Raw genomic sequence first — 24,035 nt, forward strand, 5'->3', positions numbered from 1 at the left:
CTTTTTTTTATTATCTTTGTATATATTGATAACTTTCACTTGTTGTTCCTGTAACTCTCAGACACAGAGCAGATGCTGTCCCATGGAACAGCTGATATTATCCTTGAAGCCTGTACCGATTTCTGGGACGGAGCTGATATTTACCCTCTCTCTGGGTCTGACAGGTACGCCTCTTAATATTATCTCCTAATGGCAGGATCCTTAGAAAATGCGTATATTTTTAAAATGTGGCAAAAGCTTGTCTTCAATTCTCCATTTGCCTTTTAGCTTTTCTCTGTAATCCACAGTTCATATTTGCTAATTTCGTTGTGCATGTCTGTTTCCTGCCTGCATAGTACACTCATTCTTATTTATCATGTATCTCAGGAAAAAGGTGCTGGATTTCTACCAGCGAGCCTGCTTGTCTGGTTTCTGCTCTGCCTTTTCCTACAAGCCCATGCACTTCTCGCTGTCCCCTCAACTACACGGAAAGTGCATAGAGATGCACCATGCTCCTGGTCACAGCACCATACCAGCGTCATTTGATTTAGGGGGAACTGTGCCACTGAAACCTTCTGGCCGCCATGACAGCTGGAGCTCTGATGGTGAGCAAGCAACCAATATTGAACATGCTGCAAAACATCCTATACCATGTTATCTTTTTCATCTTTCCTAAAGGAAAGCATCATAGCTACCATTGCTGCGTACTCCTTCTGCAAATGCTATATACCTGGCTGTCATGTTGATTCTCTTGAATCTGTACTTTGGGTGACTTTTCCAGAGCAAGTATGCAGATAAGGACTTTATGAACTTTCACTGACTTTGCTGATGTGCATGGTGATTCTGGGTCAGTGATTGCAGAAAGCATTTAAGCAAAAGGTTCAGCATAACAGCCAGGCAGCTTACATGTTCTGAAGAACTTAACAATGGAAGTCTCCATATTTCTAGAAGAAAATGTTTACCTTTAAAATATGTGTATTATGTAATAAAGACTTCTTATTAACTGCAGTAAACCATAGCAACAAATTCTGCTATTGTAAGACTGTGTAGGTCAGATAGATCATCATCACATAGTTTAAGGCTTACTAGTAAGATTATTGAATTGAAGGCCGTTTAGGAATACATCATTGCATCTTGGCAGTTCCTCGTTATGCTCTCTCTGATTTTTCCCTTTGTTTCTACTTCCTCTCTTTGTATCCTCTTGTCCTGTTTTCTCTACTTTAACGCAGAAGGCATTGGAGAAGTCCCAGAGGATTTTACACAGGCTCTCGGTGGCCAAATCTTTATGGGGATGGTCTCGTCACAGTACCAGGCTCGTCTGGATATTGTGCGTCTTATAGATGGTTTAGTGAATGCCTGCATCCGATTTGTGTACTTCTCCATGGATGATGAACTTAGGAGCAAGGTAAGAAAGGAAGTCTTACTTTTTTTTTTTTAATATAAATAAGGTTTTTACGGAATCCCCAAGAAAGAGGAATACAATTACAGTTTTCATTTTGAATAGATGATCCAATACTGTGTGTGGTAAAAGGAATACAAAAAATAGGATTATAATCACAATTGTGTCCTGTGTTTTATTAAAGAGTTGTCCCCTAATAAGTGAAACTTGTCAAAATATAAGTGAAAACAAATGGAACCAATCAAACATATTGGCCCCTTCAAAAAAATTATCAGCTGTAAAATGGACAATCTTCATAGTTGTTGGTTCTCACCCAGCCACCTGTGTGAGAGGTTGTGTTCACTTTCCATGGAACCAGAATACTTTGTGAAAAAGTCATAAACAGACTTGTACCGTGACACCCCCCCCCCCCCATTCCCCAGCAGTACATATTTGCATATGCTTTTCTCCCCTACTGCTCTGCTAATTGCTGATACTTCCAGATGTGAAGGAGCATGTTAATGTTACTCTCTCCAATTAACGGCAATGGGGAAATCACAGGTTCACCTGAATTTACGGGATTAATTCTGCTTTCTGAAAAAAAACCAAGCAGGTTAAGGTGATCTCAAGTAAAGCCATCTTTATTAAAAGTACGGAAACAGCCTAAATGAATGCCAGAGCTCTCCTGAAATGTTAAATGTAATTTGTTCTGCTAAGTGCAAATCTTCCTCGTCTGTTTTTATACACTTTATTTCCTCATATATATGCGGACCTAGAGATGAGGGTGCAACTGTTAATTCTGTTCCCTATAGCAACACTGCTACATTATTAAACAAATCAAAAGTGCCAGAACTATGAATTTGAGGCAGATACCATATTAAAGCAGAGAAGATATAAGACAAACGGCCCCTTGTGATAAGTCCATTGAACAGCTGTCATAGTCATTTTGTAGACCTGAAGTTATGATTTATTGAGGTGAGAGAAATAACTAATATGTTTTCAATTCATACACCTCATTGATTGAAAGCAGAAGACAGGTTGTTAAACTTGTAGATCAGGGGGTAGGCAACCTTGGCACTCCATCTGTGATGAAATTACAAATCCCATTATGCTTCTGCTTCTAGGTGTCATACCTGTGGCTGCCAGACTCTTGCAATGCCTCATGGGATTTGTAGTTCTGCAGCAGCTGGAGTGCCCAGATTGACTACCTCCTATTGTAGGTTGTAAAGGACTAATATAAACACGGAGGGATGTGGCTCAGCTATATAGATGCTTCCATATTAAGATGCATTCTGTATCCTGTAGAATTTATAGGAACCAGTATTGAAGAGGTTCAAGTGGGGATTGGAGCAATCTAAACATTAACCAGAAAACTCTTTTATGTTTAGTCATGTACACGTTCTTACTGTCTACTCAGGTATTCGCAGAGAAGATGGGCCTAGAGACTGGATGGAACTGTCACATTTCTCTAACTCCAAACGGTCACGGGACTGGATCTATGGTACCACCATCCAGTCCCAGTAATGCCGGATCTCTGCGAGATGACCTACATCAGGGTGAGCAAAAATGGTAATTCTTGTGGCATGGTCTCCTCACAATGTTCTCTATCCTGCCATCTCGCTTTTGTCTTTGGACAGTGATTTAGTAATTGTGCAAACAAATGACTGGTTTCCTCATGACACTTCTAGGTTCTCGAGAAGATGCAGAGGTCTTGCTACTGATGGATGATGAGGGTCCTTCAGATATGATTAGTTTTCATCCTACAGATAGTGATGTTCCCAGTTTTCTAGAGGATTCAAATCGAGTAAGAAAAAACTTTAATTTTTTACTTTGACTGAGCTACTGAGCGTTAATGGCTGTTTTAAGTTTTGGCAGGGTCCAAAATTTCCATCTGCCTGCTCGCATTTGGCTACTGGAAATAAAGTGAGGGCGAGTGGAAATTGGGGTCTCTGGCCCGCGAACCGGAACTATGTGGCCCGCAGTCAGCTTACAAGTCAGGCTCAAGGTCATGGACCGGGTACCTGACTTGCAGGAGCAGATACACGGTCGGCATCTCCGTTGTATGCAGACCGCAGAGTTGCTCCTGTCACTGCTGGCACTCGGATCCTTTCGGCCAGCGTTCTGACAGTTCTGAGCTCCTGACGAAAGGATGGATTAGTAAGGTCTAATCACCACTGGATCACCAGAGATTTCCTCCTCCCCTCCCTACAAAGATGTAAGCAGGTGAGGGGGCTTGCGGGGGGGGGGGGATGTATTATTTGTGTGTGTATATTAGGCCCCATTCTCGCCTATATTTCAAGTACGATTAGGTATTCTTGTGTCAGGAATTTGCGTTTTCCTGCAGCAGGAATCCCTAATCTGCCATTTAGAAGTGGCAACTATCATAACATAATTTAAGAGGGTGTGTTTAGGGGCGGAGTTAAGGCCGCGTAGGGGTTAGGTGGGGCAACTGGTGGCGAGTAACTCTAAAGGCCTGGCTAGTAGCTCAGGACTTGAAATTTTGGGGTAATCTTTTGCACTAATTTTCCTTATCTATCTATAGGCAAAGCTCCCACGTGGTATCCATCAAGTAAGGCCTCATCTGCAGAACATTGATAATGTTCCCTTGCTGGTACCGCTGTTTACAGACTGTACACCAGAAAGTGGGTAAAGCAGAGAAGGCTGTAAAAGATAGATTTGGTTTATTGGAGTTTTTCTTTTGCTAATATTCCTTTGTTCCCTAGCTATGTATGAGATGATCCAGATCATGCAGGAGTATGGGGAGGTGACCTGCTGTATGGGAAGTTCTGCAAACTTCAGAAACAGTGACTTATTCTTACAGAGTGATATCAGGTCAGCTGCATTCCTTACTGCAGTTACTCCCTATCTTTGTTTATTTTCTATATCGGTTGCCATTTGATTGGATTCAAAGTGAAGTGCTGCTGATTTAATTTCACTTGAAATACTTAAATACCACGAAAAGCAGTGCAGTACAGTACCTCCATAGTATTCAGAAGTCAGTTAAAATGTTGTTTACCTTTATTGAAAGTGCTCAGGAGTAGCCTTGTACCATGATGGCTTTGTAATAGCTGCAGCAGTTGCATGGAAATTTCCTTGTTTGAATTGATATGTGATATTACCTCAGTTGTATTCCTTTGCTATGCCTGTCTTCTGTTTTTCTGGTTCATACTCAAGTTTTGTCTTGCATCTCACATAGCATTTCTCTGGACCCGCTATTCCCCTCTCGCTGTTCATGGGAAATGTTTGGATACGTTAGTGGCCCTCTAATGACAAACATTTCAGAGGATCCGTCTCCACTACATCTCTCTGCTGCTCTGACCAGCTTGGCCTGCTCCATGTCCTTTAGAAATGAGGACAGTGTTAGCATCATCCGTCTTATTGAACAGGTCAGTAACAGACTCCACAAAGGCACGGGGAACTAGGATCACACTAATCCAGCACGTTATTAATCTCAGGTGCCCCACTCAAGCGGCAGTCATATTGAGTGGGGCACCTGAGATTAATAACATGCTGGATTAGTGTGATCCTAGTTCATTTTCATACTTCACTGCTGTGGTGTATGTGTATAGGTCAATGCCGCGGCTGGCGCTCGTGCAGAAGAGCTTTCTTGGCCAAACCTCTTCGTTCTAACTAAACCGGAAGTCAGGCAGTTGGAGAACTCGATAAGTTGGAACTTTAGATAGAACACAGGCAGTATGATCCTTGGAACAATGTCACCAACTTGCAATTTATAAGCAGCCTATGATGGCTTAGAAGAAAACAACTGGTTTCTCAGCAGATCATATGTATTGGCAGCTAATTGTCTTTCTATGTAATGAGCATTGTTCATTATGGTTTGTTTTCCAGGCTCGTAACGCTACATATGGTATAAGGAAATGCTTCCTATTTCTATTACAATGTCAGTTAACCCTCGTCCTTGTACAGGTAAGTGAGACAGTAACTAAAAAAAATCATGTTAAAGCCGAACTCCAGGCAAGATGTAAAAATACATTTCAGTTGTGTTAATTAAAACATGAACTCCTTCCCGCTGTCAGTATGCATATATGCATGTGCCTTGCGATCCCGTGCAGACGATCGCATTGCGGCCGGAGGGCGTGGCTACGGTGCCATTCACTTCAATGGCCCGCCACGCCCCCTCCTGCCCCGCAAAAAAGTGAGCCGGCTGCAATGCGATACAGTGCGTTGTGGCCAGAATCGGGCCGAAACGCACTGCATCTGTTGTGAACGTACCCTCAGGATAACAGGATTAACGTGGACCTGAACTCAAAAGTGAAGAGTTGACATTTGGGGGGAACATTTAGAAATGTTTTTTACATCCCTCCTGAAAATAGCAGTGCAGTTCCTGGTATGTGCCTAAGTACTTCTGAGCCTACAGCCTGATAGCTGTGCACCGGCAGGGTAGATCTAAGGCACTTCTGCCTTCTTACTCTCAGGAGATTTTGAGTGAAATGTAGTGATGTTAATAGTGTGCTGCTCACTGCTCTTGCTAGAGGCTCTGAAATTGATGGCTGCTTTCACACAGTGACCCAGTACACAACAAGGCATGGTAAGTCAGCCTGTGGGGAGGACCAGGACCTGCTTGTGCTGTCTGCAGGGGGGTTTGGATCAGAAGACTGGCTGAATAGAAATACCAATCCTTCAGTAGAAAAAAAAAGTTCACTTATATGCATTCGATTTGTGGATCTGTTTCTATGTCCAAAGTTCAGTTTTGATGAAACTTTTTTATTTTCTGAACACCTTGTGTAATGGAAGTTATATGAAAGTTTGTTTTCTTCTTTAGTTTCTGGCCTGCTTGCTCCAGCTACCTCCTTTACTGAGCACTACGGATATTTTATGGTTGTCCTGCTTCTGTTACCCGTTACTCAGGTGAGTAACTCCTTTTAGTTTACCCTAATTAAGCTCCTTCTTTACCTTCTATCCTTAACTCTTATTTTCCTGCCAATCATTTTGGCTTATTTTGCTTTCTTTTTTTTTACTTTATTAAGTTTTCCTTTACATACAAAAATAGAAATAAGCATAAACTAATATAACGTACAGTCTGGAACACCAAGTAACTATGCCTTACATTTTGTAAAGAGTTCCATTGTACGTATTACGAACCTTGTATAATTAAGATTATGATTAAGCATGGAATAAAGTCACATGTGTAAATAGACAAGCGTGCCTATGTATTATCTCTGATCAAAGACATTCATTACAACAACTTAATAAACAGCCGGAAACAGATGAACAAATCGACATACTAGGGTAATAATTATGCAATCCGGCATATAAAAAGATTAACAGTACTCATGAGGAGATGATACATAAGGAGCAACATTCAAATATTTCAGTACTCATAAACAGAAAAGGGCAACACTGGCCTTTCTCACTCGTTATTCCAAAAAGTAGAAAATTTTATAAAAATTTTGGGGTATAGGCAAACAGGACATTTAAGAATTTCCTCAGAAGCTGCTGTAATCTTAAGGTGGAGCTAGTCCAGGAGTGGATAGCCACATATATCCCATAATTTTATTTTTTTTCACTTTGGTTCCTTAAAGGAGAACTATGGGGTTCCATCTTTTTTTATGAATGCATTCCTTAGGCTAAATAAGTAAATTATGTAATTTACTGTAATTAGCCAAAATGCACAGGAAGGCTGTAAAACCTTATTTTAGGTGGTGGGCGGGGCTAAGCGCCGCAATGAGAAGACATATTGACGTATCTGACGGGATCCTCCCCACTGATGACTGACAGTGATTCTTGAGAGCTGCTGCGCGTCCACGAATATATGGACATGCGCAGCAGCTCTCTCCTTACCTGCAGGTCCCCGTGTGCCAGCTCCTTCCCCCCTCTCTCTCTCAGATCGTGGATCGCTGATGACAGAGGGGAAGGAGCTCTCTCTCTCTCTCTTCAGCATTTACTACAAATCGCAAAGTCCATATATGGTAAATTATGTCACTGGAGATCCCTGCTCATCGCATCCGCTCATCGGATCCGATCAGCAGGGATCTCCAGTGACATCATTTGCCATATATGGACTTTCCGATTTGTAGTAAATGCGGAAGAGAGAGAGAGAGAGCTCCTTCCCCTCTGTCATCAGCGATCCACGATCTGTCAGCAGAGAGAGAGGGGGGAAGGAGCTGGCATACGGGGACGAGGTAACTGCTATGCATGCAAGCTGGATTTACATTATCTCAACACCCAGCTTCACTCTATGTCCTGCAGATGTGGGGAATGATTCGGCACCGCACAATGTACTGTGTATGTGTTCTGAACTCTGGGCCTGGAAGACACCAACCAAGTGATTGGGAAGGGGGATGAGAGCAGACTTCACAACACTGAAAGAGGGCATTATAGGAAGCACTGGAGATCCCTGCTGATCGGATCCGATCAGCAGGGATCTCCAGTGACATCATTTACCATATATGGACTTTACGATTTGTAGTAAATGCTGAAGAGAGAGAGAGTGCTCCTTCCCCTCTCTTCAGCGATCCCCAGTGAATTGAGGATGTCAGCGTCACGCAGGGCATGCAGAGAGAGAGAGAGGGGAAGGAGCCTGCGTGCACGAGCTGACAAAACACAGCTGTGCACGATGAGAGGAAGCGCGGCCACAGCAATGATATCATTTGAAAAAAAAGCCGTGGGCGGGCTGGATCAAATGTTAACGCCCCCTAAGAGGAAAGGAGCTTGGAGCATGGCTGAAGACAGCCATTTACTACAGCTTTGAGGGTTTTATCTGTGATGTGCTGCGAATTTAGAAAAAAAGGAACGATGCTACTACAATCAAGGTAAGGGGTATTTTTATTTGCCCTTAAGTCATAGTTCTCCTTTAAAGTGACCCTAAACTCAGGAGTTAGTCCCTGTGTGTGTTGTAAAGTAGTCACCAATCCAAGGTCGGTACCATGATGGACTACAATCTTAATACATACCCTATATTGCCAAAAGTATTGGGACACCCCTCCAAATCTTTGGATTCAGGTGTTCTGTGACATTTCCTTGCTACTAAATATTCCGCGGTCAACTGTCAGTGGTATTATAACAAAGTGGAAGCAAGTGGGAACAACAGCAACTCAGCCACGAAGTGGTAGGCCACATAAAATGACAGAACGAGGTCAGCGCATGTTGAAGTGCGCAGAAGTCGGCAACTGTCTGCAGAGTCATTAGCTACAGACCTCCAAACTTTGTGTGGTCTTCAGATTGGCACAACAACAGTGTGTAGAGAGCTTCATGGAATGGGTTTCCATGTCCGAGCAGCTGCATCCAAGCCTTACATCACCAAGTGCAATGCAAAGCGTCGGATGCAGTGGCGTAAAGCACGCCGCCACTGGACTCTAGAGAAGTGGAGACGTGTTCTCTGGAGTGACGAATCACACTTCTCTGTCTGGCAATCCGATGGACGTATCTGGGTTTGGCAGTTGCCAGGAGAACGGTACTTGCCTGACTGCACTGTGCTAAGTGTAAAGTTTGTTGGAGGGGGGATTATGGTGTGGGGTTGTTTTTCAGGGGTTGGGCTTGGCCTCTTAGTTCCAGTGAAGAGAACTCCTAAGGCATTAGCATACCAAGACATTTTGGACAATTTCATGCTCCCAACTTTGTGGGAACAGTTTGGGGATGGCCCCTTCCTGTTCCAACATGACAGCAAGATCCCTAAAGACACGGATGAGCGAGTTTGAGGTGGAGGAACTTGACTGGCCTGCACAGAGTCCTGACTTCAACCCGATAGAACACCTTTGGGATGAATTAGAGTGGAGACTGCGAGCCCGGCCTTCTCGTCCAACATCAGTACCTGACCTCACAAATGCGCTTCTGGAAGAATGGTCAAACATTCCCATAGACACACTCCTAAACCTTGTGGACGCCTTCCCAGAAGAGTTGAAGTTGTTCTAGCGGCAAAGGGTGGGCCAATTCAATATTGAACCCTACGGACTAAGACTGGGATGCCATTGAAGTTCATGTGAATGAAAAGGCAGGCGTCCCAATACTTTTTGGTAATATAGTGTGTTAGTAAACTAAATTGTGAGATTGTAAAATGACGACAAGGTTATTGCTGAAAAAACAGGCCCACGGTAATAATGTAAAAATCGCTCTGGTTGTTAGGGGGTATCCAGGTGTGAGAGCTGAACTGGTTAAATACTGATTAGCAAAGCATCCTCTGTTTCTATATACAGTGTCTCGCTGCTTGGGAAGCCATCTGACAACGCCATAATGTTCGTAGCAACTGGAAAAAATCTCCGTTCCATACCGAAAAAGGTAACTGTATCCTAAATCGATAGATCTGTAGTTAACCACTGTGATCTGGAGATGAACACTGTATGCCAACTGTTTATTTTTGTTCATCAATGAAAGTAATATTGATACATTTTGGCTTCTGACTGTTCATGGGAGTTGAAAGGCCAGTAAACACAGATCACATGCTGGCAGAGAAGACATTCTAGTAAAGATGTAAAAGCTTGAGGAGTTCTCAGAATGGGCAATATTTAAGATAATGCTGGTATTGTTGGTGCCTTTTTAGCAATCCCATGTAGGAGTTGATGAAGAATTCTAGTCAATACATTGGATAGAATAAATTGGGGGTGAGGAATCTCTGTTAGAGGGGATTGAGGGTAAAGAGTCCCTGTCAGGTTTATATTGTGATCTGTGTTGTGTCTCTGTTGTGGAGATTTAGATTCACACTACTAAGAGTCGGCCTGTACAGATCCGTGCGGCGTGCATGGCCATATCGGGCCGCTCCCGGGAAGGACAAGTGCTGCGTGTGATTGCACGCAGCAGCCTGTTCTTCTCTATGGGAGTACACCACCGTACGCTTACCCGAACTGCACATCCGTGCGGGTGTCCTTGCTGAGACGCAGACAGGATCCATCCTGTCTGCGTACGAGTATGGACACCCGCACGGATGTGCAGTTCGGGTAAGCGTACAGCTGCGTACTTCCAATCACACACAGCACCTGTCCTTCCTGGCAGCGGCCCGATATGGCCGTGCACACTACACGGATCTGTACGGGCCAGCTCTTATCAGTGCAAATGAGGCCTTACCCTCACCAAAAGTGAGGACAATACAAAGTGTTATGGTTGTTAGTAGGATAGGGGTGGGAGGGTTATCTTTCAATGGGGATGGTAAATCTGACAACTGCGATCATTGTTGGGATTTCCCACCATTTTGGGGAGACTTCTATTTACTTCCTGTTGTGTATCTGGGGATAGGACATGCAGAGAAATCCCAATGATGGGGATATAGAAAGTAATGAAAACCTTAAAGGGGTCTAACCTGTGCTAAGGGCTTCATAATCCTGAGTCGTTTTTTTTTTGGTTGTTGATCTGTGTGGCTTTCAATTACAATATTTTGGGGGGGAGGGGTGGGGGTGTGCAGAGGATGCACTTGTTGGCAGTTTGTGTCTCACAGGGGCATGCCAGTAAAGACCTTCTAAATGCAATGCTTTCCCTCTGCCTATTGCAATCCTTATTTCTATTATTTAAAGGGATGGAGGGCAGACCAAATCTACTATCTTGCTTAGAGCCCTATAGTGCATGAATCAGTTACTGCCAGAGCTGCATTTGGCTCTGCCATCGAAAAAAATAATGAGAGACTTCTATGTGCCAAAGAGACCAGGACCGGGCACAGACTGCCAAAATTCTCTGTGGTCAGACACCCATCTTCAGCTCTGCATTTACACCAGGGATGTCCAAACTCCGGCCCTCCAGCTGTGGTGAAACTACAAATCCCATGAAGCATTTCTCTCTGGGAGTCATGTCTGTGAGAATCTTGCAAAGCCTCATGGGACTTGTAGTTCCACCACAGCGGGAGGGCCGCAGTTTGGACAGCCCTGATTTACACCATTTAGATGGGGGACAATGAGCAACAGAGAAGATAAATAATGTTCTTGTCCAGACAGGGAATCTTTAGATTTCACTAGAGGATGTCAGTGGAGGGCGTGGTAGTTTCATTAAGAAATGTGCTTATTATTCCTCTGGCTTTGTTACTCTTTGAAATCCGATTCTTCATACTATGTGCGGATAATTCTTTTCTCCATCATTAGACTCAGCATTATTTCCTGATATGTTTCCTGCTCAAGTTCCTCCCTTCCTGCTCCTGTTGTCTGGCCTGCTTCTGGTTCTCGCTGCAGAGGTTTTGTGAGATTTCTTCCCCCAATAACACCACCAATTGCTCTGGGTTTCCAGTTTACAGGTATGACATTTAGGAATCCACTTAAGGGAACAGATGTCCTCCAACAGAAGGTGATGTGCTTGGTTATGTCTAATACCTCTTATTCTCTGATTTCAGTAATGATCTTGGTGCCACAGACTGGTTTGGATCCTTTTCTGGGGCTCTGCTTATAGCTCAGAAGTTTTGTGCCTGCCTCATTGTCCTACACACGGGTAAGAAGAAGCTGCTAACAAAGCTGTGAGAAAGTGAGTGAAGCATGGACTTTGTCTCTGAATATCCTTTCTCTCTTCCCAGTCTTTATCTCAGTCAGTCATGTCCATCGTTCTAAACCTCTATGGAGGAGGAGCCCCTTCAGCAACATATGGTGGAGCTTGAGTCTTCCTGTCTTGTGAGTACTAGGTGCTTCTCTATACTGTGCAGTGTTCAGGGTGTGTTTTCTATCTGCTTGATAGTATTTTGTGTCTCAGGGTTGTCGCACAAGGACTACAGATAGGCCTGGATCTACACCTATGGACAAACTCTGATTCTTCTCTAAAGTTCAGCCTTTGGGACATCCCCCTACTGTCATGGCTGACGGGGTCACTTTCGCTCCTTGTTGTTCTTATCATCAATGAAATCGTCAAACTGCATGAGATAAGGTACCAATCTTTTTTTAAATCATATAACACTTTACCTTCCTTATTTTGTGTCCTTTTTGAAGATCTCCTTTTAAAAGAGAACTATGAGGCGAGTGCTTTTCACTCACCTAATAGTTCTAGCCGACCGACAATGAGACTGTCACAAGTCGGCTCAGTAGATCGGGAGGTGAGCGAACACATACCGGGTTCGCTCGCCTCTCGATCCTGTCACGGCTCTCTGCCGTGACAGGGGGAGGGGCTGGATTCCCTTCTCCTATCTGCCAGCGCTGACTGGCGGAACGGACGGGGGAGGGGGCGGGTACAGCTGGCTCTGCCTCTAGATAGGCAGAGCCAGCTGTCACTCACGCAGCTGGGCGGATCCCGTCATCCAAGTCGGGATCCGCTCCGGCTGCGGCGTCTCAGTATACCGCGAGCTCTAGCTCACGGTATACTGAGCTTAGGGTAACGGGAGGATGCTAGTTTGTGTCCTCCCGTTACCCTAAGGAGAACTATGGGGAAAAACACTGACCCCATAGTTCTCCTTTAAGGACATATCAGTATAGGCATAGGTGGGCTGGAAAGGGAAGTAAGTAGAAAGACAAGACAGGTAAACATTGGAATTGCTTGAGGTGGCCTTAGACATTAAATGTTGCTCGCAATACCAAAGGGGTATACATTGATTCTTTATAAGCATGTACAGGAGTAAAGTCTTCATCCGATGCAGGTGCATCATGTGATGTCCGTTTAAAAAAGTGTTTTATTCATACCAATGATTGTGTGTAGGATAAGGGGACATCAGATGTCTGTGGAACTGAAAATATTGCGCTAGCTGCTGCCTAATTCTTTTCAAATGGTAAAGGCAATAAAGAATTTCAAAATGGAGCTGATGGTTTCTTTATAACAATAATATCCTCGCTTCTGACTGGTGAAGGATGGTTTTGAGATGATGATCATGTCACGGACTCCCCCCTATAATCATCATCTAGAGACATATTTAATATTGATGACACGGGACATTTTTTGCCTTCTTCCTTTTGCTCTTTGATTGATTTCTTTCAGGGTTCGTGTCCGTTACCAGAAGAGGCAAAAGCTGCAGTTTGAAACCAAACTTGGCATGAACTCTCCCTTCTGATTGCACAGCTTAGCACTGTGGTGTCTATTGCCCCCACAGCATCTGATGAGGGGGAGGCAGACAGGGCTGGTATAGTTTGACCTCACTGTTGGATGGATGCTGCCGATACAGCTATTTATATCTCACCAAAACCAGCCATCACCACCAGTGCCTCCTCCCACCTCCTGTGCCTCCACAATCTCCCTGCCTGTTTACATGCATTTAGCAGTTGGAGAAAGCTAACACACACACCTTCTCCTAGTCTTCTCCCTTCTGCACTGATAGAATAAGGGAGCGTCAGGTCTTATGTACCCCAGCATCGTTCCTTATTACACATGCATGGTTGACCCTCTTGGCGCAAAGCTCTTTTTCTATAGGTGTCCCGCAGGCCTCTGTGCCAAACGCATGGCTTGACTAGCATGGAAATCTCTAATGTCCTTTGAACCACTGGACTGTGCTGTATGCTGCACCTGTGCACAGAGTTAATTGGTAGTAGTTTTTTTATTTTTATGGATGTATATTTTCTTAAAAAAAAAAAAAAATGATGTTAAAGGAACTGTGATTTGTACTAAAATGTGTAAATAAATCATGTATATAGACCTCTGTTATGGTGTTTGGTGAGTATATGCTGCTGTACAAAGGGACTCTTTCTGTGGGGCGGTCTTCGGTACTGCAGGTCTGTTGCTGAAGTTCACATAGAAGTCAGGTTATGGCCTTGAGCAAGGATTGCTAGATGCTTATGAAAGTTTCGGAGTTTGGGACAGATACGTTAGATTGGTCTAAGCCACTTTTCTCTTTTGTTCATTGAAGGACACAGCTCTGTTGTAGATAATCAATAACTGGGTCTATCACCACCTTTACAGCCCTGGGGAAGGAGAGTGTCCCAACTGGTGTCCAAATCCCCCTCCACACAGTGGACAACGTGGTTATTAGCCTAGTCTCTAGGACTCTCATTAGGATATAGATTCCTTTATCATCCATTGAGGGACACAAGAATTCTTCGGCTGTTGGGTTATACTGCCACCTACTGGAGAAAGGGACACTGCAACAAAAAAAGCCATTGGTCAGCACAGTTATCCCCCACAACCAACATGCCTCACTTTTTTTTCTGGTGTCCTCAGGGGAGTGGATGTGTTTTCTTCAGCTCTGCTGTTTAGAAGAGTTCTGCTATGAACAGCTGTTGGTAGATTGATTCTGGTTCTATGAAATCCTGGATAGTTACACCAGTCAGCCAATGGCACTGGTAGATTTGTCATTTTCTCAAGTCCACAGAGTGCAGGTTTTCCCAGTTTTATACTGGTGTTCTCCCTGTGACAGCCATGAATTTCTCGAAGTTCCTACAGTCCTCTAGAGTTACTGGTGAATTCAGGAGCAGATATAGAAACCCTGGATGGCTGTCCATGTGGACAAGCAGCGCAGGTTTCCTGTTCATTACCTATACTGATGTTCCATATGCGTCAGGGCTGCAGTTGGCAGTGACTACAGTTTGTGTCCCAGTTCACACAGGACTCCACTATTCAGGCCAGTGTGTTTGGGGGTTCCTTATGTATTTATCGGTCCAGAGATGAGGCAGAGTTCACTGACCCCACCCCCATCTCTGGAGACTCATTTTGATGAGTGGATATAGCAGACTAATTCTGTGTTGGGGATTTCTTCCCTTTATTGTACCTGAACTGTCTGAGGCGGTATTGTCTGAATGTCATTAGCAGGGCAAAGTGATTTTCCTACTCCTAATGGTTTTATTCTAGTAGGTGTCACTGATGTTTCTGGTACCTCCGGTCACAAGGTGCTATGGTGACTTATACTTAATGTACGCCACATATGGAGGAGAGCTCTCCTCTTTTTATTCCTGCCCAGGTTTACAAGGAAAATGGTTAGTTTCTTTCCCACCCCTTCTTCTCCCGACTCCTGAATTGTCCTCTGCTGCCAGGAATGAGTTGTTGGACAGTCAGTGGTTCCCCTGACGAGTTGTGGCTGGTGGTAGAAGGTCATAAGATAATTGGCCAAGGTGGACTTCTTCCTGTCATCTTGTTAGTGGGAAACTTTATAGGTGCAACTTGCCAATCCTTAGATTTGGTTGCTGCATGTTTTCAGGCTAAGAACATTTCTAGCAAGAACAGAAGTTACATGTTCCCAAATTCACCTGCGAAAGTGGAATGACCCCTTTAAAGAAGGGGGGTCAGGCTTATTTTACCACTTGGTCTTGTATTTTAAAAGCAGCCATGCTGAACACCCACCACTGCTACACTATAAATGTGTGTGTAGAACAGGGGGTGGGGACCTCTGGCCCTCCAGCTGTGGTGAAACTACAAATTCCATGAGGAATTGCAAGATTCTCACAGACATGACTCCCAGAGACAAAGGCATCATGGGATTTGTAGTTTCACCACAGCTGGAGGCCCGAATTAAAATAAACATTTCTTAGAAAAAGAAAATCAAACATGTACAGTTTCATTTTAGGAACAAGGGTTGGCAGTATAGGCAGAAGCCTGACAGGCAGCAGAACATCCGCCATTTGTATCCGTGTCTTCACCCTGCATCTAGAAGAGCCATTCAGAGCTGAATATAGATCGGTCCAGTTCAAGGCCTCAATTTACATCCCAAGTGCTGCTGCAAAGTATCCAAAATATCCGTAACAAACTTCAGCAAAGTGTTTTTGAACAATGGCTGAAACGGTTTTAAAATAGATTGTTTTAATCCAAGTGAAGCTGCGCTATTCAGTCCCAGCTAAAGTGCCAAAAAAAAAAGTGAACAGGGCTCCTCAGTCCAACATGGCTTCGAGCTGCTCGGCAAGGTCATCAAACATCGTACTGATGTCATCCAGAATGTTCTTGGCCATTGGTGTTGCGGTCTCACTGCTGGAAAAAATAGGCAGTCATTATGTGAAGTTCTCCCCTTTCCCCTGCAATACACTATGGGCCCGTTCACACCACAAAGAGTGCGTCCCAGCGTGTTAGGGCTCTGGAATGCAACCTGGCCAGCTCCCTGCATTCAGAGGCGTGGTATTGAAGTCAATAAAACCGCAGCCACACCCCCAGTGCGATCGTCTGCACCCAAAACGCGTGGCACATTAGTGCCTGCACTCCAGTCCAGTGCGATTTGCAAAAATAGTGCTTGCAGCATTTATGCAGATCGCACCCGGTACGCAGGCACTAATGTGCTATGCTTTCGGGAGTGGGTGATCGCACTGTGGGGGGTGTGGCTGCGGTACCATTGACTTTAATGCACCGCCACGCCTCTAATTGCAGGGAGCTGGCCAGGGTGCGTTCCAGAGGCCAAACGCTCTGGAACGCACTCTTGGTGTGAACCAGCCCTATAAGAGGATATGTCCAGCTAAAACTAGTTTAATACATTTTTAATTGAAAATAAACATTTTTAATTTTACAAAGCTTTTTGGGATTTTCAACTATTTTAATAGTTATCATGAAGTAAACATTCACAGTACAGCTGTCCATGGTGCTTAAATATCTTATGGCATGAAAATTATAAATAAGGAGCCTACAGTATGTGTTACTGTAGGCCGGAGACACATTTGCCAGGTGGTCTTAGTTTTCATGTTGCCTTTTTAAATTGGGACATTAGCACTCCTTTTATGGAATATGTAAAAGTCATTTCTTAACATAGTGAGATGTCAGATGTAACCGCAATGAACGTATTTTAGCCAGACCTGGACTACTGCAAACAAATATTCAGCAATGTTTTTAATAATGCCTCCCCCCCCCCATCCATATATTCTGTATATTATGCTTTGTCTTATACAAAGTTTTGATCACAGAGGCAGTTTGTATTGAAGTTATGAAACCATTTTCAACTTTTGATAGGTTACCTTAATCTGTTCAATTGTTTTTGCGATTGGAAGCTGCTTAATGAAAATGTTCTGGTGCTAGCCTAGCATTACAGCTACCCTAAAATGGCATTGGGTTTTGTTCCCCTCTAGACTCCCTGTTACATATACTTGTTACCTGATGTTTTCCTCCCTGGGTCCTCGTCTCTCTTCAGGTTTCTGTAGGTCTGTAGAACGGAAATGTCTTAGCTGCGAGTTCTCCCTGCTCTGAAGGGTCACGCTGTTACGGTCCCTAATGAGAGAAGGCGGATCGCTTGTCCACAATATGGAGTTCGTATTAGTAGCTATACTACTTGTTCCCCATGAAGGCTTCTGTAATACCAGCTCTGGTCCAGATATCACCAAATGAGCCTGAGAGCCTGTAGAGAAAAGAAAAAAACATAAGTGAGAAGAAGTTATATTTATTCAAAAATGTCTGAGTAATAAACATATCAGAACACACACACTGAGTAATAAACATAATCAGAATATTGTATGTACTCAACATTACATTATAAAATCCTTTTCTCCAAGAAAAGGATTTTATAGTCTGCACAAAAATCCCATTTTCATTCTCATCCACTGAAGGACACAGGAAGATACTCACCTTCAGGACATCCAAAAACAGTCCAAAGGAGAGGCGGGCAGCACAGCAGACAATCCATTGCAGAGGGACTGTCTCCTCTGTCTAAAAGCAGAAATGCTGTGACCGTATAATGATAAGATAACTTAATACAAAGCAAGGCCTCAGGTACTCATAAGACTCTGAAGCTGGAAGCATGAGCTCCAGGATGTTTATCAGGAACCATAACTGCTTCAACAACCAAGTGACCTGGAAGGCCCCAGGCTGGCACACGACACAAGAACCTTCCGCGACACTGGAAAGAAGGACTTCCGGACTGGACATCCACCATGCTAAGGCAAGTTCCATCTTAATGGACAAGTGGATGAGCTGAAGGGAACCTCAGCATAGGGAACTGCCTTGAGGGAGGTTACCACCAGGCCCAGAAATGTAATGCAAAAGCAAAAATGGTCAGACAGTCACTGGGCCATAGGGTCTGAACATGGAAGCGGAGAGACAACAACTTCTCCTGTGGCAGAGACCAGGCCTAGGCACTTTGCAGTGATGGGAGGGCTCAAGCACCGATTACTGTTGGTTCAGGATCTATCCAGACCTAGGGTCTGTATCATCCTCTGAATGTTGGATGACCGGGCTGAAACCAAGTACCCTACTATGGGGATCACCTGAGACTGCAGCATGGCCAAGACAGGGGCCAGTACCTTGGTGGTCCACAGTAAGGACCACGCACTTCTTAAGGAAGCAGTCTTCGAGAGGACACGGCCAAGCAAACTGTTTAGTGGGTGGGAAGTTTTTCAGGGCGAGACCAGTCACCATACAACACAGGCTGTAAAAGCGAGGAAAAAGGAAACATTTTAGCAGGTTAAGGCATTTTTAAAGGACCCCAAACTCATGTCCTTAAGAAGGGACAAAGCAGGTGGAGACAAGTGTGGATGGTGTTCCCTGGATGTTAATAGTTTCCTTCAGCTTAGGGGAAACATCAAAGGACATGTCCTATTCATTAGAGGACTCCTGCGAACTGAAGACTACTTCATATCCCTCCTCCTCAGTAAGCAAGAACGCAGGTAGAGGAGAATCAAGGGGAGCAGAAGTATCGAAGAGATTAACCATTTACTCCATAAAATCCGCCATTCCACTGTAAATTCCTCCCTGATGTCATCCTTCAGGGCGAGGAGCTGAGAAGGACCCTGAAGCTAGCAGTGGAGGGTAAAGGGAGCACAACATGAGACCTACAAAAAGCTGTTCCCAGTGGCGGTAGCACCCTCACCTGAGCCATGACCCAGATAACCCCGCACCGATGATCCTTCATGTGGGTACCCCCATAACAACTCACATCAATTGTAAGTGTGGGCCGTGTCCAAACCCTAATGCAGCAGCAAAGTGACCCATGCAGTGTTCAATATACACCTCTGTTTCTAATTAGAAGCCTTTATCTACAGGATTGCTTATTCATTAGAACAGATTCTGGTTTTGGTGGAGACTGGTGGGTTGGCTCACCCAGGGACCATTGTTCAGCTCCACCTTCTTGACATGGCTGTTACAAGATATTCACATTACCACAGCTCAACTCTGAGCTTTATTATAGAGAATGAAAGAGGTAAGTAGTACTTCCATGGTTGGCTATGGTCTGGTGTGGCAAGGGACTGCTGAGAACTCTAGTATATTGACCTTACCTTGATTCTCTAAAATGTACACGAACAAAGTGCATTCAATCCCAAATTCCAATATACAAAGCAATGGATTTGGGTGGACCCGATCTAGTGCTTAATAAGTGATAGATTCCCAACTTCTAAAGAACTCCAAGCCTTCGAAAAACTAGCCCCTGCAGTTGGGACTACCACAGTACAGAAAGGGTTAACCGCTCATTTGGGTCTAGGGACAAAATTAAACTCACCTATTCCTCAGTCCTACTTGACTACTAGACTGGTCCCCACATTCTCTTCTTTCCTGGGTCTTAGAACCCATGACGCCATCACACCTAATGCAACTGCATTAGACGCGAGGACGCTACAGGACATTCCACTGCTAGAAGGGGAGAAAGGTGAGCGCTGATGGCCGCAGGACCAAGGATCAGGTGAGTATATCTTTTTTATTTTAGTCCCTAGACCAAAACAAGCAGCAGGGTAGTCCCACTGCAAGGGTTAATTTTTTGATTGCCTCGTATATAGGTATTTGGAATTTGGGAGACATTTGGGATGGAATCCACTTTGTTCTGCCTAATTTCTGCACAATATCCTCTTCAATTCTACACAAGGTTTCCTATTTCTCAATGTACTATTAATAGTATTTTTATGAGGGGGGGAGTACTGTACCTTGTCTGTTTGTAAGCTCTCCAGACATAGTCTCAATTTTGCACCCTTTTTCAAAGCTCAGTCCTCTTTCAGACTTTTCGATTTTAGTTAGCACAGTGTCATGCGGGCCATTTAAATTGATTGCGTCAGTTTCTACAGGGGAAAGCGTCTCCTTCTCTTCAACACTGGCATCTTTGTCTTTGACTTTAGGCCTCCTCTTTACAGTGTCAGACTCTGTGAGGTTGAATTCAGGCTCCGTGTTGACTTTTGGCATAGTAACTGCTTGTGGCACTTTAAGTTCAGTGTTTGGTTTAGGACAAAGCTGGGGCTTCACTCCAATATGTGGCCGAACTGCTGTCTGAGGAAGAGCTGGGACCTCAGTGTATATGCACGGCTCTATTTTTGGATATCGGTGAGCTTCAGAAGTGCCTTCTGAATGTAAAGGAGTACATGGCAATACTGGAGAGAAAAGATCTGCATTGATTACAGACTCCACTTTGGATCCTGCAGGTTTGGGCCTCTGTTTGATAGTAAGATTTCCTTCCTCTGCAAAAGGAATGCTTTCACTTGAGCTGTGTTGTGATGGAACAGTTTCCTCCTTGCTCTCCTCTGGTCTTACTGTGAGTGGCAGAGATAACCTCTCCCCAACACCAGCTGCAGACTCGCTGACTGTTCTCCTTCGAGCTCCAGGACTCTGAAAAACATCTGATTTGCAAACATCTGCTGTCTTTACATCTGGCCCTCCCTCTATATGGGCCACCAGATTCTTAACCAGGTTTGGACCACTAGAAGGCGGGCCATCAACACTAGACATAGAACTAAGTCTCTTGGGAGGTGGAGGAGGTGGTCCTTTCCTACGTGCTCGTACAGCAAAAGACTGACTCCGCTGGACTTTTTTCTCAGGTTGTCCATTGGTCAGGGAGCTTCGGCCTGGTCGACGGGTTAATGTAGCATAAGAGCCCAATGCCCCACTTCCTGATGTAGCACCCTTGTCCTCGTCCTCCTCATCTGGCTCTCCATCTGACAGTGCATAGCGGCAAACACTCAGTGACCGCTTTTTCATTGAGGGCTTTGGAGGTGGTGCAGGTGGCTCTGGCCTTATTGAACACCCATTGGGGACCCTACTGGGCCATTGGGATTGATCCATGCCTTCGGGCAAGTTCCTCTCTGGCAAAGTGGAGTCCATGGCTTGAAATGGAGGGAGCAGAGGTGGGTTTGAACCTGTTGAGTCTTGCGAGTGACCAGAGCCCTGTGAACGGGAACTGATACTCTCCTGACTATAAGAGCGCCTAGTAGCACACAGCATTTCACTGCCGTGCATTAGAGCACTCTGCAGTTCCCTGCTCAGTTCTATGTTCTGAAAAGTCTGCAGCTTAGGTGTGGTAGGTGGTTCTCCATTTTCAGAGGCTTCCACAAAAGGTACAGTAGCCAGGGACCCTGGCTTTCTGCTTCTCATTGTTCCCCCTACTGTGTATCCCTTTTGAAGGTCCAGCAAGCGTTTCACTCCCAGCAGCAACTTCTTCTGGTGCCCTAATGAATGAAAGAGAAATTGATGAAAAGACTTAACATAAGCCGGGCAGCACTTCTTAGTGGTTACCTGACATCACCTTACCTAGTCTTAATATTCCAATTTCTTGCAGACCTTCCCATGTCAATTCTGTCACACTGCTAAGCGATTCGTGTCCATTCTCTGTTAGCTGTTTATGGTACTCCGGAAGTCCCAGCTGAGTTAGCCAATCCCACAGGTCTACCTAATCATTGTAACAGAGAGGATCCGTTAAGTAACAAAGCAGAGTCGAAAAGGCTGAACTCTGGGCCCAAAAACATTAATTTAAATAGATTTCACAATATCCACAAAGGCTATAAAATGTGTGGACCAAATGCACTTGCAAATCGACATTGTTAAAGCAGTGACATCACAATGCTATACATAGCCTGTACGGAGAGCAGGGCTGTGGTAGGGACCCAGCAGACCCACTACAAGCTGCCTGCAAAAAAACTATAATGGAGGTGGATCCAAGACCACAGGTATTAAGAACGGCAGTGACTGGTCTTTAATAATGGAAACCCCTGTACAAGGAGAAAGTTCTATGCTGGATCACACACACGTCTGAAATACACAAAGAACTACATATGGGTCTTGTATTAAGTTAATATTTTCTTATCTTGCCATTTGGCTTTAAGCCTATCAGTCAAGTGCACAGGCAATCAAACTTACAAACTGCTACTAAATGCGGGTTAATCCAGCGTTTTAATTATATCTGCAATTATTTTGTAGAAGGTAGAGGCCAAGTCATATTTTACTAAATTTAACCTAATCCCCCAACTGTATCTTGGTTTTTTTTATCATGAGTTATTAATATGATCTGAAGGCATGATCATAAGGAGGCTAAACTGAATCCTTACTGGCATTTTATGAGGTAGCCCATCTGCTACATTCAGCCTGCCAATCTCTGTGGATATTTTCTTCCTGTGTCCTGGCTTTGTCACACCAATGGCCGTTAGATCCTGGAGACAAGACGGGACAGTTTAGCACTTCCATGGATGAACAGTCACAATATGAAAACTGATTTAAAGCAGCAGCTGCTCTTACCTCTGGAGTCATGCGGCTGATTGTTGAAAGGTCATAGCCTGCAGATAAGAAGTTCCCCACATACATGTCCAGTTGGAAGCTACGAAGCCAGCAGTAAATAAGTTCTGCATCCTGAAAGATTGGAAGTAGGCACAGTGTCATAATGCGGAGCAGAAGCAGTGCTGAAAAGTGACAATATATTACGGGAAGTTTAAAATATTGGTGAAATACATTTAGTATACAAAGAAATTGGAACATAATTGAACTGAATACTGGAAAGTTGTAATTCTATGCCAACCAAGTGAAGAACATTAAAACATACCATTTGGAAAAAACGTCAGTCAGTTACACAAATAATTTCTTGCTATTCGCCAACACAGTTTGTAAGATTTATCATATGGAAGGCTAATTTCACAAAAGAACACATTTTACATCAGTGATTTATTTTTTAAAGTGCACCTGCGCCGTCTATGCGTAATAAAATGTACATAATCTCAACAAGCAGCAAATGAGCTGTAGAAGAAGCCATCCCTAAACTTTTTAGCCGCATGTGCTGTAAGGCAATTCTTAAAAATCCTAAAAGATCACAACAAAGACTCTAATTGCCGGTATCAGTCATTTTTTTTTAGCAGTTTAGAAACACTTGCTGTGTGTAAACTTTGGAGGGCTAGCCAGCTGCAATAGAAAGTAAAGAGGAGAACAAAAAATAGGAGATTTGTATTCAATGGAAAAGCCATTGAGAAACACAGGTAGTCTTCAACCTTCAGGTTTTACTGTCACCTACACAAGGACCTGACACTGGTGAACAATAGAAAAACTATAGGCCAGCCCAGGATAGCCCCTCCCACACATGCTTTAAAACAAAGCATTACCGAGAGCATTATGTTTAACACAGAGGGGTGAGACCTGTATCCTTTAAAAGGAGAACTATGAGGCAAGTGCTTTTCACACACCTCATTGTCACAGGCCGGCTAGAACTAGGAGACTGTCACAGGTCGGCTCAGTAGATCGGGAGGTGAGCGAACACATACCGGCGTTCGCTCACCTCTCGATCCTGTCATAGCCCTCTGCCGTGACAGGGGAGGGGCTGGATTGCCCCCTCCCCGCTCCGGCAGCGCTGACTGGTGGATCGGACCGGGGAGGGGGCGGGTACAGCTGGCTCTGCCTCTAGATAGGCAGAGCCAGCTGTCACTCACGCAGATGGGCGGATCCAGACATAATTGTCGGGATCCGCTTCAGCTGAGGCGTCTCAGTATACCGGGAGCTGTAGCTCGCGGTATACTGAGCTTAGGGTGACGGGAGGACGCTGGTTTGTGTCCTCCCGTTACCCTAAGGAGAACTATGGGGAAAAGCCTAAACCCCATAGTTCTCCTTTAAGGAACTGTGAAGGATACAAGGAATATTACGGTAAGTACAAAACTCTCAGGGGTAGTTCACACCAGATGCAGTTGTGAACTAGTCCTTATTCTCTTTTTATCCATTGTGAGACACAGGAAGTCCTTAACCTTCAGGATATCCAAAAGCAGTTCAACATGCCCAA

The 24,035-nt window shown here is 44.3% G+C and overlaps 2 protein-coding genes across 3 annotated transcripts in view; one reads left to right on the forward strand and one right to left on the reverse strand.

The window, feature by feature from the left end:
- The window catches only part of TMEM94 (transmembrane protein 94), a 42,057-nt gene extending 28,272 nt beyond the window's left edge, over positions 1 to 13,785 (forward strand). Inside the window, exons 17-32 of one of the 2 annotated variants that reach the window (XM_018561549.1) lie at positions 62 to 164; positions 367 to 584; positions 1,209 to 1,384; positions 2,775 to 2,913; positions 3,046 to 3,161; positions 3,900 to 3,999; positions 4,081 to 4,189; positions 4,554 to 4,743; positions 5,204 to 5,281; positions 6,138 to 6,223; positions 9,508 to 9,589; positions 11,374 to 11,522; positions 11,619 to 11,713; positions 11,796 to 11,889; positions 11,969 to 12,139; positions 13,178 to 13,785. In XM_018561549.1, the coding sequence (XP_018417051.1) occupies positions 62 to 164; positions 367 to 584; positions 1,209 to 1,384; positions 2,775 to 2,913; positions 3,046 to 3,161; positions 3,900 to 3,999; positions 4,081 to 4,189; positions 4,554 to 4,743; positions 5,204 to 5,281; positions 6,138 to 6,223; positions 9,508 to 9,589; positions 11,374 to 11,522; positions 11,619 to 11,713; positions 11,796 to 11,889; positions 11,969 to 12,139; positions 13,178 to 13,250 (1,979 nt within the window). In that variant the 3' untranslated portion in view covers positions 13,251 to 13,785. The remainder of the gene's footprint in view (positions 1 to 61; positions 165 to 366; positions 585 to 1,208; positions 1,385 to 2,774; positions 2,914 to 3,045; positions 3,162 to 3,899; positions 4,000 to 4,080; positions 4,190 to 4,553; positions 4,744 to 5,203; positions 5,282 to 6,137; positions 6,224 to 9,507; positions 9,590 to 11,373; positions 11,523 to 11,618; positions 11,714 to 11,795; positions 11,890 to 11,968; positions 12,140 to 13,177) is intronic. The other variant, XM_018561550.1, reaches the window with a different exon arrangement.
- Positions 13,786 to 15,882: 2,097 nt separating this feature from the next.
- Positions 15,883 to 24,035, reverse strand: part of CASKIN2 (CASK interacting protein 2) — a 53,763-nt gene continuing 45,610 nt past the window's right edge. The window contains exons 15-20 of the mRNA XM_018561548.1: positions 22,517 to 22,627; positions 22,330 to 22,431; positions 21,536 to 21,674; positions 19,945 to 21,453; positions 17,192 to 17,432; positions 15,883 to 16,087 (exon numbers count right to left, since the gene is read on the reverse strand). Of these exons, the coding sequence (XP_018417050.1) occupies positions 15,991 to 16,087; positions 17,192 to 17,432; positions 19,945 to 21,453; positions 21,536 to 21,674; positions 22,330 to 22,431; positions 22,517 to 22,627 (2,199 nt within the window). The 3' untranslated portion in view covers positions 15,883 to 15,990. The remainder of the gene's footprint in view (positions 16,088 to 17,191; positions 17,433 to 19,944; positions 21,454 to 21,535; positions 21,675 to 22,329; positions 22,432 to 22,516; positions 22,628 to 24,035) is intronic.

This window comes from Nanorana parkeri, unplaced genomic scaffold, assembly GCF_000935625.1.
Source record: "Nanorana parkeri isolate BGI_ZX_2015 unplaced genomic scaffold, ASM93562v1 scaffold529, whole genome shotgun sequence".
Lineage (NCBI taxonomy): Eukaryota > Metazoa > Chordata > Amphibia > Anura > Dicroglossidae > Nanorana > Nanorana parkeri.